General features: G+C 41.9%; 1 protein-coding gene across 1 annotated transcript in view; it reads left to right on the top strand.

Annotated features, from left to right (window-relative positions):
* The first annotated feature begins 5149 nt into the window (after positions 1–5149).
* Positions 5150–19070, top strand: part of CNTLN (centlein) — a 208194-nt gene continuing 194273 nt past the window's right edge. The window contains exon 1 of the mRNA XM_086629919.1: positions 5150–5242. Within this exon, the coding sequence (XP_086486045.1) occupies positions 5150–5242 (93 nt within the window). The remainder of the gene's footprint in view (positions 5243–19070) is intronic.

Genomic DNA, 19070 nt, shown 5'->3' with positions numbered 1-19070 from the left:
TAGTATGTTATGGTGCATTGCTCCCCAGGGTGCAACGCTAAAACAGACAAACTCCAGCCAAACTGGTTTCTAGCATGCAAAATGGGTAGATCGTGAGGCGCTTGCACACATCTGTGGCTCTTGTGTTGTATGCATGTGCATGAAGGCAAGGAGCTGGTAAGAGCGAGGATGTGTAGGTGTATGTTCTCAGCTGCCATCCCCAGGGTGAGGGAGAGTCTCATCTGTGTCCTCTGCACACTCTACAAAGTTTGGGTGGTCATGGACTGTGCTGCCCCTTCCAGCAACCACTCCTTGGGTTACGAAGGGTATCGTGTCTTACTCACCGAGCCTGGGTGGCCACATACTCTTCACGCCCTCTTTCAGGGTGATGGAACTCAGCTCTGCATTTTCCACGCAACCCTTCCATCACCAGGTGACTCTCCCCAGTTAGTCTACGACACAGGCTACAAACCACAAGCAGGGTCAAAGCTCAGGTCCTTCCTGGGGTTTAATTTCACTAAGAAACAAATTAACAACGAAACAATCAACTCCCAAGGCTCAGCTAAACCCATCTCCTCATCTTGCTGCAACACAAACCCAATCTCCCTCTGCCAGCACAGCCAAACTCTGAAATCTGCTTCCTCCTCTTAATTACTTCCAGCTGTTGGTCCCTCCCTCTAGGCCTCTTCTTGCTGCCAGGTGCTACGGGGTGGGGCAAACGTCACCCCCACATCCAGGACTCTGTTAACTACCTCCTTCCTTGGTCCTTTGTTCCACTGACGTGCCCTAATTTCTATTAGTGGATTGTGTTTTTCATCACCTGGAAGGGTGCAGTGCCACAGCCCCTGACCTTCCTTAAAGGACAACAAAAAACCTAAGCCTTCCTTGCTGCAAAGGTATGAGGAAAGAGTGACTCCTCAGGCAAAGCTGGAGAGTCCTGTGATGTAGCAGCCCTGGGGATGCAACCTGTTCATCTCGTTGATGTTTATATTCTCAGCCTATACACAAGGCATGGCGTGTAGAAGTATGCAGCAAGCCAAAGCAAACTTCCCCACGAAGCCATATCCTAGTCATTTTGATAAATTTTAGGAAGCTGTTCGGTTCTAGCTCTTGTCTTTTCAGAGGCAGATCAAACCTCTGCTGCCTTCTTCTCTGCTCACGAGATGGGAATGACTTCTATGAGAGATAAGTGCGTCATGGTAGCAGTGGAACTTCAGGTCCCCGAGTTGGGGAATCTAGGCTTCCATGCTGACCTTTTCCAGCTCTGATTTTTTAACTGTGCAGGTTCAGTTGAACACATTGTAATGGTAGGAATGAGGTCTGAACAAAAACCATGATTTTTGTTACAGGCAGTTGGAGAAAACGGGTAGTTTTGGTCAAATACTTTTTTCACCCCTTTGTTCCAACTAGACGGTCTGCTCTCCCAGTTACGACAGGTGGCCCAATACCAGACAGTACTTCTCCCTACAGACCCTGCCACTTTTATATCCCCAAACTATTTTTGCTACAACTGTAGTCGTGTACTATTTACAGCTGTCAAAAAAGTGAAATGAATGTCCCCTGCAGCCCTGAGTGCATAGATAAACTGGATTACAGGCAGTCAGATAAAAAAAATAAATAAATCCGAAACCAAACCCACATCACAAAACCATGAGAAACCCTGACTGGAACCAAATGTGTTTTGAATCCATTGTCTAAACAAGACCTAACATACTTCTATGGTTATAATACGCTCCCGAGAAACATATAAATTACTAAAATATTGAGGACAGTGCCAAAAACTGCTAGAAATAATTTCAGCACTTTTGGCTTCTTTTGCCCACTGTAGCTGAAAAGCATCTTCCAGAAAGTAGGTGTTTGATGATGCTGTTTCCTGCTAAACTCCTGGTGACAAACAAGGATGGTCAACATGAAAATCCTAGGAGATACACAAATCCATCAGTAGAAAGTGTTAACGTTTCTAACTAAAATCAGAACAGTAATGACATCTTTTGTATAAATGAGGATGCTCTATCATGTACTTATGTTTCCTGACTTCTAATAATGAAGTACTGGGGGCTGCCAATATGGGTGGAATAACACTTTATTTCACTTTTAGATAAGAAGAAATAGACAAACAGAAAGAAGAAATTAGCTAACCAGGAGTAACTGCAACATATTTGTAATATGGATATGTTTCAAAGAAAGACGCGGAATTTCCCAAATGAAAAAAAAAGCTAAACAGAAAACATTTATGCTTCCCGCCACCAAGGCAACTTAGGGAGCACTTTTGTCTGTGCAACTTTCACAGACACTATAAATGACAAAAACTATAGCAACTAGATTTCAGTTGTGTAATATATTTCTAATAGACCTCTTGTAAGTGGAAAAGCCACAAAAAATTGCATGCTCACTCAACAGTAGCGTACTACGAAAATTCCTTGTGTTGACCCGATTCAAATTGAATGTTGTTTCATTGGAAAAAAAGTGAAATCCAAAGGGAAATATTTAGGCTTGGAAGAATTCTGCCTAACAGTTTCACACATTTGATAGCTGTAAATACAGGTGTTCCGAAATACAAAGATTTGGGAGAAAGATGATGTACGAAATTCTCCAAGACAAGGCAAGGTCTCCCAGTTCATCAAAACTTGCCGACTGCACGTTTTAGGTTTTCTAAAATATTCTAAGAATTATTGTGAACACTGTTTGGGTTAATAACTAGAAACTTTACATACAGAGAGCCAACTTATGAAATGACAGGAAAACAAAGGTGAACATGATTAAACTGTATAGAAAAATATTACGCCCATGAAACAAGTACCTGGCTATGGGAAAGTGTTGCTCGTGTGTTTACTGTGGTAACATGTTGTGTCTACCCTAATAGTAAGATTTATCTTCTAAGTTGTAAAGTTGTAGGGATCGTAGCCTTTCATTTTGTGTTGTGTCAAGCTGCAAACTTAGCCCCTGTAATAAATGAATCTTTTCAGCTAAACTTTGAACGACCTCGTACTTGGAAAATGTTTTTAAATCCCATTTAGTCATTATAGTTGTTTAGCAGCTAATCCAAGTATATTGTTTTTTAAGTAAGGTTAGCTTCTTGTTGTCCACAGAACAAACGGTCAAGGGGACAATGATAAAAATATTATGAAACAGATGAAAAGTAAAAAGGATGGTTATTAAAAGGCGGGGATATGGAAAAAATGAAGGCTACGTGTTACACAGACTGGATAATCTAAGGGAAAAAAGAATTAAAAAACCCTCGAAGCAAAGAAAAAGGTAAAATTGTACATGTTAAAATTACGACAGCGTGGTCATTATGGTTATATGAACGTGTATAACACACAAAGGTAAAGAACTGAAAGTGTAAGATCATGAATATGAGATGATGCAATACAGAAGGAAGGATGAACAACAATAAAAGTTATAAAGGATGTTCTAAGGAGAGACATGGTATTGTTCAGGTAACTGTTGAATCTCTTTACATCTCCATATAACTGGACACAGAATACTCAGATGTGGTCACTCACTTTTAAATTTACATTCGCAATTGTTCAGATAATAATTTCAGTTGCAATAAAAATACTTTTGTATAAAATCATATAGATATTTTGGGCTTGAGTAGCATAGTCATTTTCTTCCGAGAAGGGACTCTAGAGCTCAACGTGTTGCCAAAAACAACTTTCGCTCGCAAAGCCATCACCAAGGATGCCGGGGTCTTTCCATCATGGCCACAGGTGGAAGGATTGGACATTCTGTGTATAACTCACATAACACATAAGCCTCCTTTCCTTCTCTGCACGCACACACAGTAAGAATTTTATTTCTAGCCATAGTGGTACACGCAGGGCAACTCTTCCCAAATTTGTGCAGAAGTGACAATAGAGGGGGAAAGAAAATGCACTCCTGTGTCAAAACGTGTACGATGCTCCTATAGCAAGATACTGACACTGGAGAAATGCAGTTCAACTGGTGCTTATTTCCAGGCTAGGAAATATCCTGACCTCAGGTTTCAACTTCTTTCTTCATGTGTTTAGGAAAGATTCTGGTCTTCTTATGAGTATTTTGCTTCTCATGTAGACTATAAAAAACGTGAAAAGATGATTTGCTTTGGCAACAACTGTTTAACTCTTTATTTCAAAACCACAGACCCCGCCTATCCTGATCTTAAATCCAGCCCACTTACGCAGCAGCACCAGCCCAAATATTTCATGTCCTGTAACAGCTGTAACTTCCAAGTCTCAGCTTTCACTGGTAGGCTCTCAAATCCAACTCTGGAAATCATAAATCTGAATAATCTTCCTGTGCGGACAGCCTGGGTGACGGTGCACCCTAAAGCACTACCGAGATCTACTCCAAAACCAGGTTTCTGACTCGTCCCGCTGAAGTTGGCGCCTAATTCAGAGAAAAGAAGAGAAATCCCGAAAAGTAATGCCGCCACATCTTAGTAAATTAAAGCACGCTGGAGCCTCAGCACCTCACAGCAGCACCCACCAGCACTCGCAGAGCTCCCACGCAAATCTCTAGTATCGCGACGGAGACGTGAGACAACTCCCCGCGTTCCTACGGCTCAGGAAGGGCAGGAACCTGCCGGAATCCCGGGCGTTTGCCAAACCTTCGCCTCAGCACCCCGCCTAGGCAGGGGCTGTCCCTGTACCGCCAGGACGTACCGCCAGGACAAACCGCCGCCCTCACAGCCCGCCCTCTCCGGGCGCCATCCCTGCCTCCGGGGGGGTGTCCCGCTCCCGGAGCCCCGCACACACCGCGACCGGCCGCGCCATGACGGAGCCCCACACGCACCGCGACCGGCCGTGACGGCGCTCCCGCCGCCGTCAGCACCGGCCACTCCCCGCGCGGGCCGCCGCCGGCACGGCGCATGCGCGGCCTTGCCGCTCGGGCGGGCAAATTCAAACCTGCCTCGTCGCCCCTTCTCTTTGACGGGGCAGCACTTGCGCTGACGTCATTGCACCGCGTCCTTCTTCTCTGCGGTTTCCGGCGCTCGCCCGCGCGGTAAGTGCAGCTGAGAGGGGGAAAGTTTTCATTTGTGTGGTTCACAGCACCGTTTCTCTTCTCTTTCCCTCAGGAGCGGGCGGGCGAGCGAGGGCTTTCCGCGCCCTCCCCGCCGGGCGCGGACCCTCTTCTCCCCTCGCCGCCGCTGCGCAGGGGGCGATAGGCTCTTTCCGCCACGCCGGGGATGGCTTCGGGGTGCGCGGAGGCGGCGGCAGCGCGGGTGGCGGAGCTGGAGGCGGAGCTGCGGAGCCTGGCGGAGGAGCTGAGCCGTTGCCAGGTACCCGAGAGCAGGGCCGTCCCCTCCGGGCGCGGCGGTGCGGCTGGGGCCGGGCGGGCACGTCCCGCCCCGAGGGCGCCCGCTCCCGCCCGCAGCTCGGAAGCGTCGCGTCCCGCGGGGGTTCGCGTCTCGGTTCCGACAGACCCAGGGGGCGAGGCGAGGAGCAGGGCCGCGGGCTCCCGGTCCGCGTGGGGCGGGAGGGCCGGGCGGCCGCCGCGGCAGGGCTCCGGGCCGGGGCGTTCGCCTCAGCGTCCACCCCGCCTTTCCCCGCGGCTCCGAGGGGGATGCGGCGCCCACCTGTTGGGCGGCGGTTCCCGAGTCCGGCGGGGCGCTCCCGCCGGCGTGCGGCTCCGCGAGGGGAACCGAACCGGACCCGGGCTCTTGCTCGAGGTTCAAAGCAAGCACTTGGCCTGGGAGCTGTTTTTTTTCCCGCTCTCCCTCTCCACGAGAAGACACCGTTTATTTGCTTGATGTGTAGTGGCAAGAGCACTGAGGTGCCGTCTTGTAGAACTCCTGGAAAAGTGAACAAATGGAGAGGTTTTAGAGAAATGTAGGTGTCTACATTAGCGTAGACACCTAGGTGTCTACATTTCTCTAAAAATGTGGTGAAGAGAAGGCTCCGGGGTGATCTCATTGCAGCCTTCCAGTACTTAACGGGGGCTACAGGAAAGCTGGAGAGGGACTTTTCCCAAGGGTGTGTAGTGATAGGACAAGGGGCAATGGATTTAAACTGAAAGAGGGCAGATTTAGATTGGATATAAGGAAGAAATTTTTCACTCTGAGGGTGGTGAGGCACTGGAACAGGTTGCCCAGAGAAGTTGTGGCTGCCCCATCCCTGAAGTGTTCAAGGCCAGGTTGGATGAGACTTTGGGCAACCTGGTGTAGTGGAGGGTTTCCCTGCCCATGGCAGGGGGGTTGGAACTAGATGATCTTTGAGGTCCCTTCCAGCTCAAACCATTCTATGATTCTATGTCTTGAAGAAACCTTTAGAAGTCATTTAATCTCTCCCCCTACCGCATAGCAGGATTAAGTATACCCAAGCTGCTCCCTGGCAGGGAGGGTGTTACAAATAATGGCAGTAGTACTTTTAAAAGTTCCCCCAGATTGTCTCCCTGTGACCCCCTTTCACAGGTATGCTTCCCTCACTTTTTTCCAGTTGGTCTTTCATCGCTCATGTTTAGGTACGTTTCATGAAAATACCAAAATGTTGGTAATATGAGATCTTGCCGTAGAGATCTGTACTAATTTTCTGTCAAACAAGTAGATGACTTCTAAAGGATGTGGCAGAGAGGAAAGTGACATCTAATGCTCTGGTTGCTTTCTCACTTGCTTCCTGTATTTTCTTGTGGAACATGGTCTGGTGAAATCCACGCAGGCCTGGGCTGGCGTAGTCATATCTGCGAACCAAAAATAGCATCCATGTTAGAGTTAGTAGTGGTTTGTTGTTTCAAGCAGCATCGGTACACCTGCCACTGAATTTCTGCTGTGGGTAGAATCCAGACATCCTGCAAAAACTTGTTGAACAGGAGAACTATGGCGAGAGGGAGCTGTCAGTAAAAATACTGTTTAGAAATATTGAACAATGAATGATTTGGGGATATCGTAAATGTCTTGTGGGAGGAGTTTAGAAGACTCTTTATAATGATAATTTTGTTAGTTTCCTCTTCTCAGTGTGCAGATGTGCAGTATCAGACAAAATTTGGTGGAGGCAGAATGAAGGCTCTGTGCTCTGCTCACTTGCTAGTTGGACATAAATTAAATATTACTGAAACCTAGTAGCAGAAAATATTTTTGAAAGACATTATAAATAATAGAAACTTCCAAGGAAATCTGAATTTCTAATCACTTTGATAATGTAACTTGATGTACACAAATTGTAGATAAGTGTCCAGTTTTCCCTTTAGATTCATTCAATTACATGTGCGTTTCTACTTGTTCCTTGATGAACCTATTCCTATAATTCTGAAGTCAGCAAACAGAAAATATTTTAAAATGTATTTCTTTTAAGTCTCATGCATGTTATCCTGCCATTCTCCTATCTTTGTCGTGTAACAGATCTGATAGTTTTCTGGGAGGAGAGTAAGCGAAAGAGAACATGAAAGTAGTTCCTGTATTTGAAAACAGAACCCAGTCAGTGTTCTCTCCAGCTCCAGGTGGAATCCAATACATACTATCCCTCTAACAGGGGATGCATGTCTTCGGGATTTATTGCAAGTTATTAAAATAAAAAGGAATGTGAAGCAGCGTTCTGTGAACAGAGGTTCTTTTCTGAAACTGCTGCAATACAGACGTCTACCTGTTTTACCGTTTTACTAATCCATCAAAAAACAGAGAGACACTTGTTTAAGCATGTGTATGTTACCTGAAGAAGGGGGAAATGAGTTTTAAAAAAGATGATAACCTAGTCAATTATGCAGCTTTTCCAAAGTAGGATTTATCTAAAATAAGCAACCTTTTTTGAAGGTTTGTGAAGTACACCAAATTTGAATGGGAGCTAAAATAGGCTTCTCTAAGATTCTTCAGCTGATTTAAAAGTCAACGGGTTGATTTGTTAAAGGATGATTAATCCATTTGTTAAGAAATGATTAATCCATTTTAAGTTCGTGTTTCATATGAAAACTTTGCAAAGACAAGCACTTTGAAAACATAAATATATATGGGCAATGCTGATGTTGTGCTTTTCTAAATTCTTCACAGTTGAGATGCAAAGCTCGTACTGACCAGCTAACTCCTTTAGTGGAATTACATTTCATCTGCTGTGATTTCCTTAGTTTCATTTGGATGTAAGATGTTTGGTTCATCACTTAACATTTGTAGGTCTTGTTAATCAGAATCATGAAACTGTTTAAGTTCGAAGGGACGTCTTGAGAGCATCTCTTCCACCCCACCTGAGAGCAGGTTGCCCAGGACGGTGTCCAGTCAGGGTCTGAGTATTTCCATGGCTGGAAACAGCAGCCCCTCAGGGCAGCACGTGCCAGTGTGTGTAGACCCTCACAGTAAAAGTGCTTCAACTTCTATTGAGATTTTTCCCTGTCTTGTGTTCTGTTCTTTTGGGTAGGGTTCTCTCTTTTGCAGACTACTTTAGCAGGTGCTTTGGGTAGAAATGATATGTAAATGTCTTTGAAAAAGACTTTAGTGAGAGTGTGTTAGCTTTTAGTCCAGCCTAAGTTGGATAAAATTGCCTAAGTTTTTGGCTGTTTTTACTTCTGAGTATTACATTTGCAGACACGTAAACTGTGCCTCCAAGACAGACTTCCCAAGTGAAATCTAGTTTAATAGTCTAACAGTGTAACAGAACTAAAGGATTGGTCATAAGTATGTGTTTATGGATTAGCCTTTTGGATTTTTGTTTTTTTTTCCAAAGAAAAAAAACCCCGTTTGTCAAATGATTGAGACTGAAAGTTTTAATTGGTTCTAGGGAACTCTAATCAAGGTTATAGGAATAGAGATGTTTATATCCAAAAGATATCTAGCACTTGAATGAAATATGCCAGGTTCCTTTTCTACTTCTCTATACCTCTTTGAACTAATATATTCACTGATGTATGAACTGCATTTCTGAAACAAAGACTTCCCACTGGGAACTGAGTCTGTTGATGATATGGAGTCTGTTAGTTAAATATGTGGAAGCCACCTCTGGCTAATGAAGCTCTTGAGTCTTAGTGGATGTATTGTGCATGCTAGCTTTGCTCTAACTGCAGGTATTCCAGGCATCTACTTTTGGCTCTTGTCTCTTTTCTGCAACAGGATCCTGGAGCAGCTGGCCCTTTTTCCCATCTGAGATGGTGGCCTTTATGTTCAAACCTAAGTTCTTTTACTTCTTTGCAATTCTTTTCCCTTTTAAGGTACACTTCCCACCAAGTAAAGGTGCCTACATATGAGCCAAATATGATATTTTGACAGTTTCCTTTTTCTTTTTTGCTCTCCGTTTTTTTCTAAAGCTAAGATTCTGCTGGTAAGTCGTGACTTCGGCAGCTTAGCTTTGCAGTGTTTGGTGTTTCCTTTAATACTCCTAAAAACATTGTGGAAGCTTGAATCACAATAAGCAAGATCTTGGAGGGGGACCTGTTAAAAGCACAACAATTTTGTTGCAGTCACTCTGTGAAAACTGGTGGTATCTTGTAACTCTAATGGAATTTGCAAAAACGAGAAACCCAAATCAAGGAAGTAGTGCAAAGCTCCCGAATTGTCTACTGAGGAGACTTGTAGAAAGCTGAGAAAGTGAAAAATAAATCTAAAGCATGTTTGCCTCTGTTATGAGGTTTTGGGAAAACTATTGTTGTGTCTACAGTAGAGGATTGTATAATTATTTTCATAATGACTTAATAAATGACTTGAAATTTCGGTGCTCCTCTTCTAACTTTACTTAAGAATTACTTGAGTAATTGAGTAGTTTTCCTGCAAACAACTGCAAAGGATACATGGATTTTCGTTTGTTTTCCCCTTTGGGACCTTGTTGTTCCATTTCTGTGACTAGCAGGACATTGTTGGGGGGCAGTGGAAAAGCAAAGGTCAGACAGTAAGTTGCGACACATCTGGTCTCTCTTACTTACTTGAAGTGCTGCATTCCATTTTACAGTTTTGTGCTGCTGTCCACCACCTTAATATCTCAAGACTCTTCCATGGAAAATCTTCAACAGCTATGGTCTTACTGTTCCCTGCAGCTTTTGGTGCTGCTTGGTGATCAAAAGATCTGGCATGTGTTTTACCTCTGTGTCTTGTTTTCTCCTATTATTCTGTATTATTTGGGGGGCAGATGGAGGTGCTGGTTTTGCAAGCATAGTTGCTCCTAGTAAAGGGAACCAGGGTGGTTGGTTTGTTTCTGTTTTTTTTCATAAGGGGAATGATTTGCTTTATCTCTGGAAGCTCATTCTGTGAGTGGAGTTTCTGGGCCAGGAGTGTTTTTCTTTAGCTTTCTCTTTAATCTTATGTCTTTTTTTCTTAAACGACCTGGTGACTCTGTATTTTAAGAACTGATTTGTAGCATATTCTGTGGTTGGTTTCTTGCAGTCCACTCTTTTTTTGTGGAAGATATTTAATTTAATGCAAAATGATATGCATTCCTAAAGCAGAAGTGTTTGTGTCCTAGCTCGCAGTCTCTTAACTGCTGAACTACAGACACTGTCATGCCCTCTATTCTGTAGCTAAAAAGATAGGAAAGGTTATTCCAAGTATCCTGTGGTGGGAAACTTCATCAAATCCTCACTTTCAATAGGAGTGTGATTTGAGACTGAGTTTTCCATATCCAGTTACTGAGTGTCTGAAGTTGCTGGAAATGCAGAGAGTTGGAAGAAGCAAGCACAAATCCTCTGTTTTCACTTATGCCATTGGTGACATTCACAAGAGGACTTTGGTTTGATTAGCTTCATTTCATATTTTCCAGCACAGGACTTCTCTCTTCATTTGCTGAAAGTGCTGTTTTGGGTTCAAACAACTGTCTTAACAATTTACCCATTATTAGTTTAAAAAGACTATAACAATCTTCACTTTATTCATTGCAACTTTGATTTCAAAGGTAACATGGCATCTCTTGCTGCTAAAATAAAGCGTTTTCCTAATTGAGGACTTGCTAACTTTGTTGTTCTGCAAGAACTAAGAGTACTCTCTTTTTCTACAGTTACAGATAATGTTTTTAGGGAGCTCTTGTTGGTGTTATCTTTTCTAGCTCATGTGCTTTTCCTGTCAATGATAGTTTTCATGTGTACTCTTTTGCTGTGTTAGGAATTTATAGGTGTGTATAGCTGTGACTAGGTAACGGGTCTCTCCAGAGTACACCGTTGCATGGTACTCTGCACAGTTTGTACCCCTGACTCAGAAGATACAGCCTGTCAGCCGCCAGTGATCTGCAGACCGTAACATTTGTCAAAGAAACTGTACTGCTGCTTATGGTTTTCAATTTCCAAATGCCGTTTACAGGTTTAAAACCCAGAAAATTCTCCGTTAGTCAAAAAGTTAGGAAGTGATCGATAATCCTGCTGCAAGCATTCTGCTGTAGCAGATTCGCCAGTAGAATTTCCACTGTTTCTGTCAAAAGGTGATAAATGCAAATGGGGAAGAAAGAGATCTTCCTGTCATTGCTGTTTCTTCTCTTCCATGCCAGGAACTGGGGAGAAGTCTTTGAGAACGCACCTGTGTGTCCATGCTGTGTGTATCCATCAGTGTTTTTCAGTAGAAGGGGAACAAGGAAGGTGGGCTGTTGCTTTGGAAAGTGGAGCTTCAGGTGCTGCTTTGTTTTGTGTTTTGTGTTCCCTGCTTACTGTGAAACGCTGTGTGTAGGCTTGTTCTGGTCTTGTCTTACACTCTGCAGAAGGAGAACAATACTTTGTGGACAGCTGCACTGCCTTATTTTGATCACTTTGTGGGTCAGGGAGGGATGTAAGGTATTCTGTTTTGTATCACTAGCATTGATAACAGATATGATTGCTGTAACAAACTCTTCACATGAAAAATATTTCATTAACAGGAAAAACAGTTGTAGTCTTTCGTTCTGGACCAATTTAATATCCATGCAACCCATTGAAAATCTAATGTAGCCATGATAACATTGATTTATAAGTAGTTTTAAACCCCCTCACTTTATTTACAAGTAAATATTAAAAACATACTGCATAACAAAACATTGCATTGTTTCATAGTACATGAATAGCTATTTGAGATACATGTTGATTGTACATGCTAGAAATGTTTTTAAATCAATAGCTGAGAATTGAAACTAATATTAAATTTAAAAAGCCATAGTTCTTCCTTAGTGATGTGTTTTTATGTCAACTTGGTTCTTATTCCTCTGACGCTGTGACCAAAATTTATATGGTTGTGAACTACCATTATGAGAATTTAAGTGTCTTATTCTTTCTTCTGGATGAGTATCCATACTGTTCTTTCAAAATGGGGAAAAGTGTTTAATGCAGCCATTCATTAAATACTAATTTCTTTTATTAGTGATTAAGCCAAGACCACATATTTATTGGTGCCAAGGGATACCAGCTGTTTTAGTGCTTTGGGTGTTTTCTTTTTTGTTGTTTTATACTCTTATATTTTGCCATAAGGAGTGTAAATCACATGAGTCTGATTAGTACAGGTGTTGTTAATAAAGGCCTTACTCTTTATGTATTATAGACATAAGTAGTGTTGTTGAGTAGCTGATGGTTTATTTTCTTTTTTTTTTTTTACTTTTGACAGATTTTAGCTAACTAGAATGTATTTTTACATACCTGATCTTTCCTTCTGAAAAATTGAAAAATACTTGTTTGGAATATTTAAATAAAACTGAATATCAACTGAGAGTGAGATTTAAAAAAATATGTATTTTTGCACTCATTAAAGTAGTTACCTATTCACAGTATGTCCGTGTGCGAATATTTCAGATTGCTCCCAACATATGAGTGGGGATCCAACATCTGGAATAAAGAGTCACCGAGCAATTGGGTTGGAAGGGACCTTTAAAGATCATCTAGTCCAGCCCACCGGCCATGCTCAGGGATGTCTTTCAGTAGATTGGGTTGCTCAAAGCCCTGTCCAACCTGAGTTTGAGCACTTCAGTGATGGGATATCCATAAACCTGTACCAGCGCCTCACCACACTCATCATAAAAAGCGTCATCCTTATGTCCAATCTAAATCTACCTTGTTACAGTTTAGAACTGTTGTCCCATGACCTGTCACTACAGCCCTTGGTAAAAAGTCTCTCTTTTCTTTAGCCCAGAAAGGCTAAAGTAAGGTCTCTAGGGAGCCCTTTCTTCTTCAGGCTGAACTACCCTGACTCTCTCAGCCTTTCTTCACTGGAGAGATGTTCCAATTCTCATCACTTTTGTGACCCTATTAGATACCTGTGCTGACAGGGCCATTTGGTGCTGGGGTCCTCGGAGCTGGATGCAGTACTCCAGATTGGATCTCGTGAGAGCAGTGTAGAGAGGGAGAATCATCTCCCTTGACCTGCTGGCCACGTTTCTTTTTACACGGCCCAGAGTATAATTTGCTTTCTGAGCTGCAAGCATACATTGCTGGCTCATGTCCAGTTTTTTGTCTACCAGTATCGCCGAGTCCTTCTCCACAGGTCTCCTCTAAATCAATTCCTCCCATAGTCTATAGTGATGTTGGGGATTGCCCCAACCCACGTGCAGGAGCTTGCACTTGGCCTTGTTGAACTTCTGAGGTTTGCATAGCCCTGAAGCCTGGCAATGTCCCTTTGGGTGGCATCCTCTCCCACTGATGTAGAAACGGCACCACTCAGCTTGGTGTCATCTGCAAACTTGCTGAGCGTGCGTTCACCCAATCCCACTGTCTATGTCGTTTTTGAAGATATTAAACAGTATTGGTACCGGTATGGACCTTGGAGGGACACCACTTGTTACTGGCTTCCATTTGGACATTGAGCAGTTAACTGTCACTTTCTGGACAGGGCCATCTGGCCACTTCCTTATGCACCTAACAGTCCATCCATCAAACCCGTATCTCTCCAACAAAGTGTCAAGAGTGTTGCAGGGCTCTGTATCAGAGGCTTTACAGAGGTCCAGGAGGGTGACACGTAGCTCTTCTCCTGTCCCTCCGCTGATGCAGTCCCTCCATTTTATACGGCCATTAGATTGGTCAGGCTGATTTGCCGTTGGTGAAGCTGTGTTGGCTCTCTCTGCCTCCTTGTCATCCATGTGCCTTGATACAGCTTCCAGGAGGATCTGTCCCATGACTTTACTGTGCACCGTGATGATGCTGACTGGTCAGTAGCTTCCAGGCTCCTCCATTTTACCATTTTTAAAAAAAGTGTGATATTCACCTTCCTCCAGTCACTGGGGGCTTGGTCTGACTGCCATGAGATAGGCATGAGTGAAAAGGTACCTTTTGTGGGAACAACAAAACGTTGCTGTTTCTTGGTGAAGGAGGTTGTGTTCCACATGCAGAGCAGTAGGCTTTTGCTTGTACTTCTTCCAACAGCGCTGGGGGTGCCTCTAGAACATGCTGAGATGTCTTTGTGTGCTGCATTGTTACAGATTCAGCCCAGAGGAAAATGGCTGTAGCAAGTCTGGTTTTCCTGTTAAACTGTTTTTGTTCAGGAGGAGGTATGCTGTTCTTAGAAAATGACTTCAGATCATCTTGTTGTTCTTTGTTGGTATTAAGTGTGCACTGTTGCAACTATTTCAGGTACTGCTTAGCTCATGACTTAAATATTCTCCTGTTGTCTGCAATTTCACACGATTTGAAAAATTCTCCTGAGTCATTTCGGGCAAAGTTGATGCGATGGACCCAAATTCTGCTTGATTAGTCATGGTAATTCAGTCAATATACCTTGTATGCCTATGGTCATATTGTCTGTAAAATAAAACTACTTGTGTATTCCTTTGTTCCCACGTGCATTGAAAATCACAAATGCTTTAGGATTATATTAATCCAGAGCATTATAGTAAAATAAAAACTAACTCTGAGGCCTATGCTGAAACTTTTAGGTTATCCTGCGTTCTCAAATGAGTGACTGACCAAACATAACTCTGAATTGCAGCCTTCCAGCAAGCAGTATGTGACTTGGGAAAGTCATATCCAATTCCATTTATCTGAATCTTCTATCCAAATTACTTTAATGGCTATGGTTAGTTTTAATTGAAGTAGTTTAGTTATTTATAGCTTAAAGTGAAAACTCACAGATGAGTTAATCTGTCCTTGATCTAAAAAGGGATTGAAGCAAACTCTTACCTCTGGAACTGAACCCTTTCCTTTTTCCTCTCCTCTCCTCTTCGAAAGTGATTCTTCTATCAGCCAAGCGTTCTCAATGTTGAGTGCTCAGAAAAAAGCAATTGTCTGTGTAAGGGCTTTACCAGTGAATGAAGGCATGCAGAGCATCCTGACTGTGCGTCCACCTTTTATCAAAAAGAGCAAAGGAAGTCATTTTCTTTTAGCTATTCAGTGAGGGTGGCATTGTGTGCCATAGGTCCATGTCTGTCTGGTGACTTCTACCGTTTAATGCATGTTTATTTGTGTCCTGTGGTGGTACTGGTCTGACTTTCGTGATGTTAATTCGTTGACTATGTCAAGACAGGCCAGGAAGTGCCTTGTATTTCTTGTCCATTGATGCCACAATGAGTCAGTTACTTATGTCAATTAAGAACATGTGGTAAAATTTTTCAGTTAAGTGCATTGCTGTCTCTTTGTCACACCAATGGACTAATCTGTGAGTCCGTTTGTGAAATAATGTGTAATGACAGTCTCTTAATATAAGTCATATGTAGTAGTTTTGCTTAGTTCATCAACACTGTAACATGATAACGTATCATTTTTGTGGTGTCTGTTTGCTTTCAACAGAGTTCTGAGTAAGGACACAATCTCTTGGTGGAGGGTGTGTGTGTATATTTCTGTACACACAATTTTTTATATTCTACATACATGCGTGAAAGTAAAGCAGTATGCTATCTTTTTCCATTTTTGTTTCAAAGGTATCTTTGTTGCTAAAACTACCAACAGAGACAAGATAGCAGGAAATTCCTTAAATACAAAATGATGGCTGGAAGATACATTAAACTATTTTTCCAGCATCATAAAATTACATATTTTTTTGCATACTCCTTATACTGCATCATTAAGGAATTGGGGAGGAAGGGAGGGAAAGTACTCGTTCGCTGATAGCATCTATTTTGAAGCTATCGGTCTGGTTGGGTCGCATACAGCCTTCTTACAAATCTCAGCCTGGCAATTAGAGGTAACAGTGCGTGCTGTCTGCGAGTGACTTTTGTGAACTTGAAAAATAATCTAGTCTAGGGCGCATCGGGCAATAAGTTTTCTTGTGAGGTACTGATCAGTCTTGTCTTCTAGTGACTTTTTAGATTGTTGAGAAGCGTAGCACCTCAAAGACAGGTTCTGTAAAATGTAGGAGTATTCTGTACTGTGACCACTCAGCAGGGCTGGGTGTGTTGTGGAGAGAACGCCTCTTATTTAGGAACAGAATACATCACTGGAAATCAAAAGAAACACTAGCATAGTGGAATCAAGAGAGTCTGCGCTGGCAGCATACAACGGTGTAAGTTTAAGTCTTGTGAGAGATGGTGAATCAAGCCTGTCACTTGCATGTAAAGTTGATTAAAGGCTTGAGCTCTGTAGTCAGAGGTATACTAGATGTTAGGAGAGTCCGGAACAATCCATGTTAACAATTTTCCTGTAGGTGTTTCAGTGCTTATACCAGCCATGTTATTTCATTATTTCTGCACACCCCCCCCCGCCATTCTGTGTAGCATAGTGCATTTTCATACAAATTCTTCCAGCCAGCCAGACACACATATTTCACTTTGCATTGAAATATTCACTTCATAATACAGAAAATTGTCAGTATCTGGTTATTATAGAGTTCTTACTAAAAATTAACAGTAAACCAATAGCTCCCTCTGTCCTCCCAGCTGTTTCATTTTCCCTTTTTGGGGTAACTAGTTATTAAAAAACTAAAATGAGAGTTTGTGTTCTGTGCTTTTCTAGCAATTATTGAGGAGGGGAGAGGAGCAGGGAAGAGATTGGTTGTTTAGGTTCTGTGTTTGTTTGTTTGTTTGTTTTCCTGTTCTTGGAGTGTTCTCTTCCAGATTTCAGAAGGTGGTATCTTTCTAATTAGTGAAGAATAATTGGTAATGCTATAAAAATTTGAGGTATGATATTAACTCTACTAATATTTATGCTTTGAAATAAATACAATGAAACGTCAAAACCAGTATTGATTTCAAGCACTTGGTAACTGAGACACTTGATGTATGAATTTACACTAAAGGAGGAGGTATTTCACTGTATCCTTCTTCTCAACACAGCGCATGATAGACACATAAACCAAAATTAAACCTACCTTTAAATTTAATACCCAGACTGTCATGAATATATAATTCCTGTGAGGGGAAAAGGAAAAAAAAAAAGGGAGATACTGCCTATGGTTTTGGTAGACCCCTCTCAGTGCTAATTTAAAAGCTTTCCCTGTAGCAATTCAGTATCATTACTTTAAAAGAACGCCAGCTAATTCTCCTTGAAAAAGCAGTGTAAAAATACTCAAAACATTCTATGTTTAAGTCCCTGTTAAGTTTCCATTGGACAAGCAACTGTATGCAATATTAAAGTGTGTTTTACACACTTTCGATTTCAAATATCCAGAGCAGTATTTATGCTTGGATTTCTCTTCCAAAAGGAAAGTAAATTGTTTTAATTTAAATAAGAATATTTGTCTTTCCCTGCTTATAAGCCAGAGAGATTCTCTGTTTGTGACTTACACTGATGTTTAATCAATTCACGACTTCACTTGCAAGCGAATACTCTTGCTGTAGCTAGTCCTGCCATATACCCTTCGTCAGTGGCTCATCTTATGTTTGTCCCTGCTTCTGATTTTGCTGCTGCTAAAAATCAGTAAGCAAAATCCAGTTTACTTGGCAAAGAACGTGTTCAAAGCCTAAGATATCGTTTGTTTCTGTATGTCTTTCAGTATGATGATGAGCTACAGTTGCTTCCACTGTAGGCTGAGGGAGATGCCCACTTTTCAGGGGATGTGCAGTGTGATCTGTTTCTTTTGTAGTTTGCCAGTCCTGGCGTACAGACTTGATTGCAGGGAGAGTATCTTCGTCTGACATTAGATGTGTTGTGAATAATCATCGTTTTAATGAGTAATTTTCACTGACTTTCAAATGACATCTGTATTCTGCCTCGTGCATACACGTTCTCAGCTGTTCAGGGTACACTCTTGCTGACCTCTTGCGCTGTTAACATACACTTGAGTAGGCTGAACGTTCCTTGGGTACACTGAAGATTGATACATCCCAGGCCTTGACAGCTGTAGTGGTTTTCTGTGCCAAATTCAGACAGTCTAAGCGGCCGTTTTCGGCAGAAATTGTTTGGCTCCCAAGACCATTCAAGGAAGAGCCTTACCAAGTCTGTTAATTGTGCCAAGAGCTTAAAAAGGCTGTTTAAACTTCTTTTCATCTTAAAACTGTAATAATTCCTGGCTAATACTCATATAAAATGCTGAACTACTTATAGATTTAAATGAAACAGTTTTAGCTTTTTAAACGTTTGGCGTGTTAAAAAGTAAGTCACGTTTTATGGTAACGTACCACTCACTGACTAATATTTTGTTGACATAATGAGAAATTTTGTACATTTCTATGTAATCTTTGTGTGGTGAAGTTCACAGATTTTTAACTGCAGATGGTGTTTTATTTTTTTTACTGGTAATGTGTATTTGAAGATATATTTATGTTTGTGTCCTTACTCTTTTGGCAGAAGTCCACATAGGCAGGACACTTCTTTGTTTTGTGCGAGTGTACAGAAATACAAATATGCAATGAAAGGCATTTGTTGATTTAGATTAGATTATCTGTTGATAGAATTACATCATTGCTTTATAGTTCTGTGTGTGCTCATTCACAGGTTGCAGTACTCACTTGAAGTACCAGTTCCTGCCATCGCCAAAAATAAACAGCAATTATTGAAACGGCGTTGTTTTGCAATTCTGGACATTCTAGTGATTTTTCACTTATTTCTACATGATCTGGGAAGGTTTTTGTTTGTGCCTTTTTTTTTAATTTAAATGGACACTACTTAGCTTGTTCTGTTTAGCTGTTTCTTTGAAGTTTATTTAGAGCATGCTGTTTGTACTCAATATTCCTTACTGCAACCTTTTTTTCTTTTTAAGTTAGAGTGGCTTTTTCGTTCCTACATCATCTACCATGCTTTCAGCACAGACAGAAATGTTGCACAACTTAATTATATAAGGAGTGGCAATTTCACTGACATGAGTACAACTTGGAGTTGATTTTGCACTTCCTTGGATAACTTTGAAAGTAGTCTGTTTGTGAAATAGTTAGAGGTTGTCTGAGGTTAATCTGAAC

Source organism: Tauraco erythrolophus, chromosome Z (assembly GCF_009769465.1).
Source record: "Tauraco erythrolophus isolate bTauEry1 chromosome Z, bTauEry1.pri, whole genome shotgun sequence".
Lineage (NCBI taxonomy): Eukaryota > Metazoa > Chordata > Aves > Musophagiformes > Musophagidae > Tauraco > Tauraco erythrolophus.
Note: the sequence above shows the minus strand (reverse complement) of the source record. Positions and strands in the feature narration are given on the sequence as shown.